Source organism: Onychostruthus taczanowskii, unplaced genomic scaffold (genome assembly GCF_017590055.1).
Source record: "Onychostruthus taczanowskii isolate IOZ18803 unplaced genomic scaffold, ASM1759005v1 scaffold144, whole genome shotgun sequence".
NCBI classification, from domain to species: domain Eukaryota; kingdom Metazoa; phylum Chordata; class Aves; order Passeriformes; family Passeridae; genus Onychostruthus; species Onychostruthus taczanowskii.
Window position 1 is genome coordinate 954,547 of NW_024498619.1, and position 12,359 is coordinate 966,905.

General features: G+C 47.5%; 1 protein-coding gene across 1 annotated transcript; it reads left to right on the forward strand.

Annotated features, from left to right (window-relative positions):
- Positions 1–1,653: 1,653 nt before the first annotated feature.
- FPGT (fucose-1-phosphate guanylyltransferase) lies at positions 1,654–7,747 on the forward strand. Its single transcript, XM_041398348.1, has 5 exons — positions 1,654–1,735; positions 3,671–4,156; positions 4,964–5,056; positions 5,515–5,547; positions 5,804–7,747. Exons 1-5 carry the CDS (start codon positions 1,654–1,656, stop codon positions 7,264–7,266), a joined length of 2,157 nt encoding a protein of 718 aa, XP_041254282.1. The 3' UTR covers positions 7,267–7,747.
- Positions 7,748–12,359: the final 4,612 nt, after the last annotated feature.

The window sequence follows — 12,359 nt, forward strand, 5'->3', positions numbered from 1 at the left end:
CTGCCATGGCAGGGACATTTCCACTGTTCCAGGTGCTCCAGCCTGGCCGTGGGCACTGCCGGGGATGCAGGGGCTGCTCTGGGCACCTGTGCCAGGGCCTGCCCACCCTCACAGGTCAGAATTTGTCCCTAACCTCCAATCTAAATCTCTCCTCTCTAGTTTAAAACCATTCCCCCTTGTCCTATCACTATCTGCCAATGTACAAGTCACTCTCCCAATTTTCCTAAGTTCCTCCAGGCCCTGGCAGGGCCTCTGAGCTCTCCCTGCATCCTCCTCTCCCAGCCTGGCTCCAGAGGGGCTCCAGCCCTGCAGCAGCTCCGTGGCCCCCCCTGGGCTCTCCAGCAGCTCCAGGTGCTTCCTGAGCTGGGGATTTCATGGCTGGGCACGGCGCTCCAGCAGCCCTGCAGTGCCAGCAAGGTGCCAGCTTGCCCACCAGCAAAGGGAGGAGGCAACCCTGGGCTCTCCAGCAGCTCTAGGTGCTTCCTGAGCTGGGATCCCACTGGGCACGGTGCTCCAACAGCCCTGCAGTGCCAGCAAGGTGCCAGCTTGCCCACCAGCGAAGGGAGGAGGCAACCAGCGCCCAGCCCGGAGTGTGACAGCACAGCTTCAGACTCTGTACATAGGGAGAGAGAGACTTTTTCTCTGGGCTTTGTAAATTTATTTCTAGCAGGTATCAATGTCTGTTTAATTCTAACACACTGCCCCGTGGGACTCATTAGCAGTTTAACAAACTGTCCAGGTACAGCACACAGCAGATAAAAAGACAGAATCTTAAAATGTTGTATGTATGCCTGCAAAAATAATCTGGGTGAATGATGAAGGGTGTCAGGGAAGTGCTCAACCAAATCAAACATTGAAAACATTCCTGAGATGGGCTGTTTAAATATTAAATAAATACCCTGAACTTCTGCAAATGTCAAACAGGAGAAATGATGGAATGCTATTTTTCCTGATCTGTTTCCCACTGTAATTATGGACTCTATACTCCAGCTAAAAAGATCATTTATCTTCTGCTAAGCATTTCAATTGCTTTGTCTCCAATAAATTGCAGATATTACCTTTGACAGGTATCTAAGCCCAGCATAGTCACAACTGATGTGCCTGGAAAATATTTAACATTTTTCTTACATATGACTTTAATAAAATGTTTATAAAATGTTTACCTCTATTTTTGTGGAAGCTTTTTTACCAAATTATATATTGCTAAAAAAAATAATTTCTTCTACCCAGAAAGATTTTAGGGAGGGAAAGGTTATTTACAGGCACATGGTCTGAATTGTATCCCCTTTTTTTATAATACCACCAGTGTAACAATATTTATACTAATATACAGTAGTATACCAATAACAACACATGTAAGTTATTTTTCCATGAGCTGACCTGGCCACCAGCATGCAGTGGGGACATTTCCACTGTGGCACAGATACACAGATAATTTATGCAAAATAAACCCACACCATAAGTAACTGCATGTGTGAGAACTGGGAAACTAATCAAGCAGAGACAGCACTAATGAGCGCTGGCAGGCAGGAACAAGGGCTGTGCCAGGTGTGGGGATAGAGGGGAGGGGAGCAGAGCAGGACCACGCTCTGCAGGTCCTGGGCACGGAGTCACAGGATCAGCGGGGCTGGAAAACACCTCTGGGATCAGATGATGGCCTCCGGGGAAGATGAAACAGGAAAGCCTTATAAATACGATTGCCTGGCAAAAGAGGTTGAAAATATGGAAACTATAAGTGAGATTGAACTGAAGGCAAGCTTTGAGATACCTTAGTTACTGAACAACTGGAAAACAAAGGCACGGCTGTTGAAGGTACTGAAGGCAAGCTTTGAGGTACCTTAGTTACTGAACAACTGGAAAACAAAGGCACGGCTGTTGAAGGTAATCCCCTTTTGATGGAACAATCCCCTCTGCCTGCAGACAGGTCCAGGGGTCAGAGCAGACCCTGCCAGCTTGGCAGAAAGGGTCCAAAGAGCAGATTTTAGGGTTTAAAATGTAACATAGTATGGTAATGTAATGATTCTTATAGGTTGTATGTAAATGCTATAGGATTTGTATCTTGTACTAGATTGGCTAGTGAGAATTAGAATATTCAGCACAGAAGAAGAGTTATGGTATTGTAATGGGAACCTCGCTCTCATTTTCTCTTTACCATGCTCTTGCCTTCTCTCTCTTTACCACTCTCTTTACTTCTCTTGGCCTGCTCTGAGCTGTGGCTGGCAGCTCTCTGCACCCAGCCCTTGGCAATCAACCACAAGTTCCAGACCTGGCTCCAGAGATCTCTCATCTCCATCCCATCCCATCCATCCCATCCATCCCATCCATCCTAACCCTGTCACTCCTACAGAGACCCAGCTGTGCCCGATGCCCACCCTGTCCCCAGCCCAGGCTCTGAGTGCCACCTGCAGGGATGGGCACTCCCAACCTGCCTGGGCAGCCCCTGCCACAGCCTGAGCACCCTTTCGGTGAGGAAATTCTCCCTGCATGGCACAAACCAGCACCACACCTGTTTATTTTTGCCACCTGAACCATGTAGACATTTCCTCCCATTTTTATGCAGCATTTAAAATCTAGTTCTGAGAAAAAGGACCAGTAAGAGCACAGATTCACAGCACCTATCAACACATTTAATTCACCTTGAAATACCAGATATTTACTGTTCTGGGTGGGATTATAGGAAATCTGAGCTAAATCAGAGACTTTACTTTAGTAGTTATATTTTGTTACTATTTAAGCCAGGCAAAGCTGAGCAGCGGGTCTGGTGTTACAGGTCCATCACTGCTGAGAACAAGTAGTTTCTCACTGTGCCTCTGCAAGAGCTTAGATTACAAAAATGACATCAAATCTCAGCACTCCCATAAATATTCAGGGCTTGAGCACTTTCCATCTGAGGTGTTGGAGGGACTCAGGCTCTTCCACTGGCAGCATAGCTCACACCACAGGTGTGGGAATCCTCTTCCTCACACATTTTGATGGAATTTGGTGGAATAAGTGTGCTCAGAAACAAAAGCCTGCGCTTGTTTTATTACTGCACTACTCTAGTACAGCGGGGAGTGAGGGGATAGGTGCTCAGTGATAAATTCAGCTCGGACTGTGTCCTGTAGTCACAGCACGAGGTGCTGGGTCCAGCTCCCCAGCATGAGAACGCTGCACAGCCCGGCGAGGGGCCGCAGATGTGCACGGCCTGGAGATCCTGGGCTCTGAGCAGAAAAAAGCACTCCTGGAAAAGCCAGAACGGCTGGGCAGCGCTGCTGCCAGCAATGAAAACCCCGTACCAAAGAGCAGAGGCGCAGTTCCAGCAGGAGAGACCATCGTCCTTACTGGAGTGAGTCGAGAGCACAAGGAAGGATCAAATGGATCTTTGTGGTGTGCACTGCTCTGATGAGGACTGCTGTCACCTGCACCACAGCCTCACACTGAGGAAGCACAGTGAAGCATTTATCTTTTTTTCCTTAATCTTCTCTGTCAGCGGTTTACAATCACGAAAAACTATGGATTTATCGTACATTTTTTTAACTTCATAAATCCTTTTTTTTTTTTTCCCTCAGTAGCTCCCATTGTGCTTTTACAGCTACTTTTTATTGTAAGATTTGTGTACAATAAGATCTTATCACAGCAAAGCCTTCTTTCATTCCCCTCTGACTGCATCTGGTATCTGTAATCTCAACAGACTCTGAATACAAACGGAACCCGCAGATCAAACCCCACAATATCCGAGGCAAGGAACCGCAGAGCGAAAAACCTTCAGCTGCGTGGCTCCTGCCAGTCGCTATCAGAGCGAGCAGGCGCTGGCAGCCTGCTAGGTGCGGCTGCGAGCCCCGAGCGCTGCGGCCGCGGCCGGAGAAGCGGGCAGGGCGGGCGGCGAACGGGCGAGTCCGGGCGCGGCTCGGACTCTGCTCCTCAGGATTTACAAACCGGGCGCCCGCCTCCACCCGCGGCGGGTGCAGGGAGCGGCCCCCGAGCCGCGCCCAGAGCCCGGCAGAGCCGGGCGCGGCCGCCCGGCCCGGCGAGCTGTGGGACGTGGTGGTGCTGACGGCGGCGGACGCGGCGCAGGCGGGCGCGTTCCGGGAGCAGCTGGCGGAGAAGCTGCGGCGGGAGCAGCTGCCCAGGGCCGTCCGGTACCTCGTGTGCGCCGACCCGCCGGGGCCCAGGATCGGTGCGTGGGGCCGCTCCGCACCCCGCGGGCCGGGGCTCGGTGCGGGGATGGCGGGCGGCGGGAGCACCCGTGGGGCCGCGGTGGTGCTGCTGAACGAGCTGTGCCCTCCTCAGAGCCGGTCCTGTGGGTATGGGATAGCGCCAGCTCCTGTGTTACACATCCGTACTTACCCTGGTTATTTCAACAGTCTGATCATGCTGTAGTACACTGCAGTGGTGATGTAAATCTGGTCTCACTGCTCGTAATACCATCCTGTAATTCTGAATTCCTGTTCATTTCGATGTACACATTAAATAATCTCAGTATTATCTGCGGTGTAGAGTAATATGTAGAGGCTAATTCTCAGGAATCTGGCAGTTTTAAGTTGCAGGAGCTTGTAAAATATCCCAAACCATTTCCTCAGATCCCAAATCTTCCTTATTTCCGTACTGTAAATGTCAGGAGTACTTCTGCACACTGCCTTGAATCTGTTAGCCGGCTTTTATGTGACTTGTTTCTTACAGGAGCTGTTTTGTGGCTGTGTTATGGCCTATTTAATAGATTAAAGGCTTCAAATGGTGGGGCTGTGCAAGGTGACTGGGAGGGGAAATCACAGAGATTTCCCTGGAGCTGTCTGCTCAGGATGCCATCCCCTCAGAGAGTGCAGACTTCCAGAGGGACTGTCCACCAGCATCTGTGCATGATCCTGTCAACCATGATACGGCAGAAAGACTGTCCCATGTCTCTGGCTGGGCAGCAGTACACCTCACCTGTCAGAACAGGCGTTCTGAAGCTCTTCTCACAGATACTGAAATACTTTTTCTTTAGGAAATGGTGGATCAACTCTTCATGCCCTTCGGTGCTTGGAAGAGCAGTATGGTGATCAGTGGACTTCCTTCACTGTGCTGCTAATCCATTCTGGTAAATTCAGTTTTATATATTTTGCTCTAAAGTGACACCTTTTATTTTGTTCTTCCTTAAAATAATAAAATGGTAGAGGAGCTGGAGTCCAAAATACAGTTCCCTGAGAAAAGTAACCCACGTGTCTGACCATTTGAAATTAGGTTGTTGCTTGCAAGATGTTGCTGTCACTTCAGCATTTCTTCTCGGCACTAAAGTTGCTCAGTCAGTGAGAAAGATGTGATTCACAGGTGTGATTTAAATTTCTGCCTCGAAACATCCATTTAAGGAACACAGCCCTCTCTGGGGGACCTTGGGCTCCTCATGCCTCTGGGCAGGCTGAATACTTGCCTGCTTATCCACTGAGTCACGCCACTTCCAGATGTGGAAGAACATCAGTGCTGCAGAGGAGAAAGAAACCAAGTGATAACAAGTGTTGTGACCAAACCTTTGCCTTTTTGATTCATCATTCCCATCAGGAATGTGGTGGTTCTCCTCCAAGCAAAAAGCAGGTAATTATTCCTTTTGTCACGTCAGTGACAGGTAGCTCTGAAGCAAAAAGGTAACAAAATCAATCACACTTTTATTATGAGCTGTGTAAGGCAGGCTGCGTTTTGGACACAAGGTCAGATGTGCTTTGAGACTTGGTGTATGACCAAGCTGGGAGGTTGTTAATGCTTTTGTGTGCCTGTGAAATAGCTGCCTGGGTTTAGTTTTTTGCTGGCATACGTGCAGTGTCTCTGTGTGACTAAAGGAGTCTTTTTCCAGGTGGTTACAGCCAGCGTTTGCCAAATGCCAGTGCCCTGGGCAAGATCTTCACAGCCCTGCCGCTGGGCGAGCCCGCGTACCAGATGCTGGAGCTGAAGCTGGCCATGTACATCGACTTCCCGCGCCACATGAAACCCGGGGTGCTCGTCACGTGTGCGGATGACATAGAGCTGTACAGCGCCGGGGTCACAGAAACCATCACCTTGGACAGACCTGGGTTTACTGCCTTGGCTCACCCCTCGGATCTGGCCGTCGGGACCACGCACGGCGTGTTCGTGCTAGATCCGTCCAGTTTTTCGGGAAAGGGAGGACTGGAATACGGATCGTGCTATCGTTTCCTGCACAAGCCTGACCTGGAGACCATGCAGCAGAGTGGTGCAGTGTGTGTGAGGGGGGATCGCCCTCAGCTCGGCTCCCCTGGGGGCTGTGGAGACTCGGCCAGGGCCTCGGAGTGTGTGTACACAGACAGTGTATTCTACATTGACCACAGCACTGCCCAGCAGCTGCTGGAGTTCTACAAGCACGTGGGCACGCTTTGCTGTGAAATAGATGCATATGGTGACTTTCTCCAGGCCCTGGGGCCTGGAGCCACTCCAGATTACACCAAAAACACAAATAATGTCTCCAAGGAGGACTCAGGGCTGGTGGCAATGCGGCAGCAGCTGTACTCCCTCCTGCGAGGCACTGCCCTGAATGTCATAGTCCTCAACAACTCCCAGTTCTACCACATTGGGACCACTCAGGAGTATTTGTTTCATTTTACTGCTGAGAGCAAACTGAGATACGAGCTTAACTTGCAGCCTGTGGCTTTTAGCATCTTCCCTGACACAGCCAAGACCTTGGATCACTTGAGTGTCATCCAGAGCGTCCTGGAGCCCGGGTGCGTGATAGGGCCTGGCTCTGTCATTGAGTACTCCAGAATTGGGCCCGGGGTCTCAGTAGGGAGAGGCAGCATTGTTAGTGGGTCCCACATAAATTTCAGTGTAGATGTACCCTCAAACTGCTTCCTGAGTTCAGTAAGTGTGAAAATTACTGATCGAGTGGAGTATGTCACCATGGTGTTCAGTGTAGGCGACGACTTGAAAAAGAGTGTGAAATTGCTGTCAGATATACACTCCCTCCAGTTTTTTGGAGCCAGCTTACCAGAATGCCTTGACCTCTGGAGCTTAGAGGCTTCAGACCAGCTCTTCTCCAGTGAGGACACACGTCTGGGGCTGTGGACTGCAAGGATTTTCCCTGTTTGTTCTACTCTGAGTGAATCAGTTAGGATGTCGCTGAACATGCTGAATTCTGTGCAGCACAAGTCAGCTTTCAAACTGAATGGCTTTCAGCTTTTGTCTGTTGAAGAAATGCTCACCTACAAAGATGTAGAAGACATGCTGAACTTTAGGAAGCAAATTTATGATGAAATCTGCCTACAAAGACAAAAAGAGAAGTCTGATTATAGAATGAAAAGTACTTGAACAAACCTGTTTTCATTTGTGGAGGATTGATTACTTCCCAGCTTGTAAGAATCCTAAGGGAAAAGTACACAGATCTCTTCTCTGATCTCAGTGAAGTAGAAATGAAGAAATTGCATAACATTAATAAAGCAGCAAATCCAGATAAAGTGTTCTTTTGATGAAAATAGGGAAATATTTCAGATCTAAAAACACTGTTTGGTGACCTGTAGCAGGCCCAGGGCTTGCAAGGCCTCCTTGGAGGGCAGAAGCCTGAGCTAGGAAATGCCAAGTCGTGATGACCCGGGCCTTAGAAGCCCCTCTCTTCCACTTTGGGACCCTGCTTATCTCTCTGTAAGCCTGTAGGTCACTTGCCCTGACCCTTGCTGTTGGACAATTTCCCAAACCCCTGTAGGGTATAAAACCCCTAATTCTGCCTGGTTCGGCAGAAGAGCTGTCACTGAGAACCTTTGTGGAACACCCTAATAAAGAATCCTGACCCTCACACAGCCTTCTCCTCTCTCTCCCTGCGTCTGCTACGGCCACAAGCGAGCCAAGAGAGCTGAAATCACAGAGCTGATAATCACTAAAGAGCTGAAATCACTTGAGCTTGCTTGGTTGCCTGCAGCTGGGAATGGCTTGGGAGATCGGACCTGGTCTGAGCCTCCGCTGAGTTATCCTGGCCACAGCACCCACCAGGTGGGGTTCCAGGCTGGAACCTGCCGGGATGGTGACCTTCTGTGGGTTGCATGTTATGTCCTGTAGTTTTTTCTCAGAATACAATACAGAAAAAATTGTATTTTGGCTGAAAACAGCTTTAAAAGCTTTTAAAGGGTACAATATTAGCTCCAGCAATGTGGAATAATACAACAACTTGTGTTTCTCTCTTTTTATGCTGCCATTTTGCAATACAGTTTCAAACAGTAGTTAGGTAGAAGTAAAATGATTAAAAGTGCTTTTAATTTAATGTCTTGGGCATTAATACATTTTTCTCTTTTGTTTTGCAACTTTTTATCCTTTCCTGGTTTTTATCAGAAGGAAAAAGACTGGCATGAGTGATTATTCTTCCCCTTGTGACTCGTAAGTGCTGGGGTCAACACCAGTCATCAGGAGATAATGATTTTTTTTTTCCCTAGTAGTTGTTGGAAGCTGGCAGTGTGATGGAGAAGCTGCCAGCTCTTTGTTACCCACGGATTGACTGATGTGTGCCATGCAAAAAGCAGCACCTTGTCTTTCTCTAGACTGAGCTGTTGCAGTCTTTGCTGTCCTTGGTGGGGCGGAGGAAAAGCCAGAGAAGTTTGTTGTGAGTGGCACCACAGCACATATCTTCAGAGAAACTTCCCCTTCTCCCCCTTCTGCAAATAAAGTTAATATTAAGTCCTCCTGTTTCTAGTTTAGATGCCCAAGATCCATCTCCAGACAGATAACTCTGCTATTTTTGGGAGAATGCTGTGCAGTGTATCAGCGTGATTTAGCTGATGCATCTTTTTCTCTTGGATGTCTCTGTGGGTTTTCATGTTTTATTTAATGTCTCATGATGACAGTGTTTATCTCCCTGCTGACTGAAATCCCAAATGGCACCTTTCTTATGCCACCTGCGAGGCAGCAGAGTAATGTCCCCTGAGCATTACCCACCCTTCTTTAACCTGCTCTAGGTTTTTTCCTCCTTAATAAACCTTCCAAGGAGAGATACAAAGAAGTTAAATGTGGAGGTTGGGAATTGCTGGAGCTGGCTTCAAAGGAATAAGATTTTCTGAGCAAATAGAGGGTCTAAAAGTCAGTATGAAATATTAGTTAAACAATGGAAGCAGTAGGTTGGGGAGCACTCAAGTCCAAGATAAACCCTTTAAGTCACAAAGTGAAAGTAGTCACAGGGCATGGAGTTGTCATTTGTATATCATCCTGTTTGCATGATTTATTCATCTGTTGTTGCACAAAAGATTTTAGGAGAATCGTGTTTGATGCAGACTTTGCATCTTGAGTTTGAGACCTTAATTTGTTTGGTGCAGACTTCCCTGAGGGTTGCTGTGCTGCCAGGTGAGTGTTTGGCAACAGCAAAATGCATCCTTTTAACATGGTTATCCACTTTAACTGTTGCAATTGCATTTGCTCTGAATTCCCTGAGTACCAGGTATTGATTTCATTACTGAAAGCAAACTGGATAAAAATAGGAAGTGGGTTTATTTCTGGCACATAAGTATTGGGGAAAGAGAATGAGGAAAAGCAGTGACAGAACAGCTTGTGGAAAAGGTTGCGGTAGGTTGGGCCAGCAGCAGCTGCTGTGGTTTAGGGAGCAGTGTGAATTCCAAGACAAAAAAAGCAGTGTCATCCTGGTGGTAGCCATGGACTAGCACAGCTAGCCCCCAGGTCAGATCTTGAGGCAAAGGTTTTAATGAAAAAAATTATCTGTTGTAACAGAATAAGCATGGATTTACCAGGTAAGAAACATTGCACTGCTTTAATTCTGTGTGTCACCCACTGCTTTCCTCTTACTCTGAACATTTTTGTTTCAAGTTGAGAAGGCAGATTTTGATCAGTATTAGCCCTGGATAACATCAGCAGGTGTAATGGATTTACTCTGCAGGTATGGGAATATCTGGTGTACCATTCTTAATTTTTTAACTGCAGTCAAGTTTAATGTAAAATGTTATGAAGAACATTACAATATATATTTTATTATTTTTAGAGAGTTATATTAATTATTTTCCCATATGGAGGTTTTAAAAGCCACGTGCATGTGACACTTGGAGAAAGAGGTCAGTGTTGGCCATGGCAGTGCCAGGGGAATGGTTGGACTTGATGGTCTGGGAGGGCTTTTTCTGTCCACATGCTTCTTTGATCCTACAGTTCTCTGTATTGCAGCTATTTATGAAGTGTGTACATTTTTAGCTATTACAAATGGCAGTCCTTACAGCAAGGGTCATGCTACAGTGTGAGCACATCTTATTAAAATCAAAAAGCCTGCAGACAACCCTTCCTGGGGTAGGTCTGGTCCAAGGCTGAGGTATTCAATCCATGCATGCATTTTATCCATATTGCATTTACAGCTCCAGGTAATCTTTGTATTCCACAGTCTGCTGTTAGTGTAGATGACAACAGTTTTCTCGTGCAGCCAGCTGGGATAAGTGTGTCCCAAGGAAACAGAAACTTGTGCGAGGCCACCCAGTAGAACTTCAGCAAGGTCAGTAATTTGTGTGTTGCTGGTTTCCAGTACCAGGCTCTTAAAACAAGACCATCACAGCATCCTGGCCCATGATTTTCCTGCAGTCTGAGTGATGAAGGATGCAGTCATGAGAGTGCAGGACCTCTGTGGATGGGAGTCATCTACTGAAACCTGCAGTTTGATTTTGGCTGATCCTCACAGTGTCCCAGATGGGTGCAATGTTCATTTATCTCTAGATCATTGCCTGGTTCCATCTATCCTGAAGTGCAATTCAGGCTGGTACAATCTCAAAGTCAAGATGAGCTTTTAATGATTTCTTTTTCATGTCAGCTTGCTTTATTTAATTAGTTTTGCTGTGTAGTGCAATAATAGGGCTCATAATGAACATGATTGCAATGATTTCCCTGAATGCCTTGAGCAGGCACCGTGATCAGCAGAGGTTTAGCCCTGCTGCCTGTGTTATACTGAAACCTGAGAGGGGTATTTCAGTGGCCTTTGGTGCAGGAAACTGAAATCTGAGAAACTGGGCACTTAACAAAGAGCACAAGGGAAGGCAGCTGAAATAAAAGTGAGCAGCTGGGAGGATTCTGTGCCAGAAGGATTTGGGGAGCTGACCAGAGGAAGTAAGCCCCGAGGATCAGCGGGATCTGCAGAGCAGTGTTCGTGCCTTGTCAGGGTGTTTCTGCTCGAGCTCAGAACTTCAGCCTCTTCTCGTTCCCAAACCTCTGCTGTCAGAGCTTTTGTTTTTTGCTCTCTGCACTTGAGCCCCCATGCAAAGGCCTCTCTAATGTTGTGAGAGCAAAAATAACAGCACGGTGCTGCTGTTCATCTGCTGCCACGGGGGAGCCACTGCAAACCCCTGCTCCCTTACAAGGGCCAGGCTCCCTCCACTTTCTTCTGGAGAACATGTATTTTCTTTTAGCACTCTTTTCATTTCCTGGGACATACCTGAATGTCACCAGAACGGCAATGAAGTTTATGGGAGCAGCTTACAGCTTCTTCAAGAATGATAGATCTATGATCTATGTTAATTGTGGATATGTTCTGATTAATTTGAAATAAAGACTCCTGTTTTGCTCCTGTGAAGGACATGTAAAACCTCAGCTCTCCCAGCTGTGTGGCACCTGGATGTGGGAATCAGTAGCCAGGCTGGTGCCTGGCAGGATACATTGAGATAGCAGTTCAAACTCTTCTGAAACAGATCCTTGGATTGGGGACTGGTGTGTAAGTTTGTGCAAGTAAAAGGACAGGCTGGCAGTGCCAGGGGTGCAAACTCTTCTGAAATAGCTCCTTGGACTGGTGTGTAAGTTTGTGCAAGTAAAGGACAGGCTGGCAGTGCCAGGAGCTGCCGAGGCAGCAGGGTTGTTACGGTGGGCTGCAGCGTGTGGGAGGTTTTAGAGATGTGTGTTCTATTAACTTGTCTGCTTGCCTGAAATCCTTCACTGAGATGAGAACTCGCACACAGAACAGCTGCCAAGGTCAGTCACCACACTTTAAATACATAAATATATAAATATAAATATTTATGTGTGTGTGTTTGCATTTCACTTTGAATCATATATTGCCCTTCCTAAGTGCCATAGCCAGATGGTCGCAGTGCCACCCCCAGTGCCAGGGGGCTGTGGGTGGCACTCATCCCTGGCCTCTCTGAGCCAGGGACCCCCTGCACTCCTTGGGGATCCTCGCAGAACACCTGGGATCCAGGTGCTCAAATTCCCTTTTCTCTACAAAATCACTAGCAAGCTGCCAAATTACCACTTCCCACCAGTTGTAAAGTGTTCAACAGATGGAGGCAAGTGTTTGTGTGGGAATGGAGATTTTTAAGCAAGCTGGGTGGGTGTTTCTGTGGCGTTAGCCCAGTGGACAGCACAGGCTGTTTCGCTCCGTGCTATTGTTGCATGACATTCCTCTTGGCACAATGTTTATTTTTAGCCAGAGACTATCACAAGTATTT

Bases quoted from the DNA above. Each gene is read 5' to 3' on its own strand.
- FPGT (XM_041398348.1), top strand. From the start codon at position 1,654: ATGGCCTCCGGGGAAGATGAAACAGGAAAGCCTTATAAATACGATTGC. The intron at 1,736-3,670 runs GTGAGATTGAAC...TAATCTCAACAG, and splicing joins TGAAAATATGGAAACTATAA to ACTCTGAATACAAACGGAAC. The intron at 5,057-5,514 runs GTAAATTCAGTT...CATTCCCATCAG, and splicing joins TGTGCTGCTAATCCATTCTG to GAATGTGGTGGTTCTCCTCC.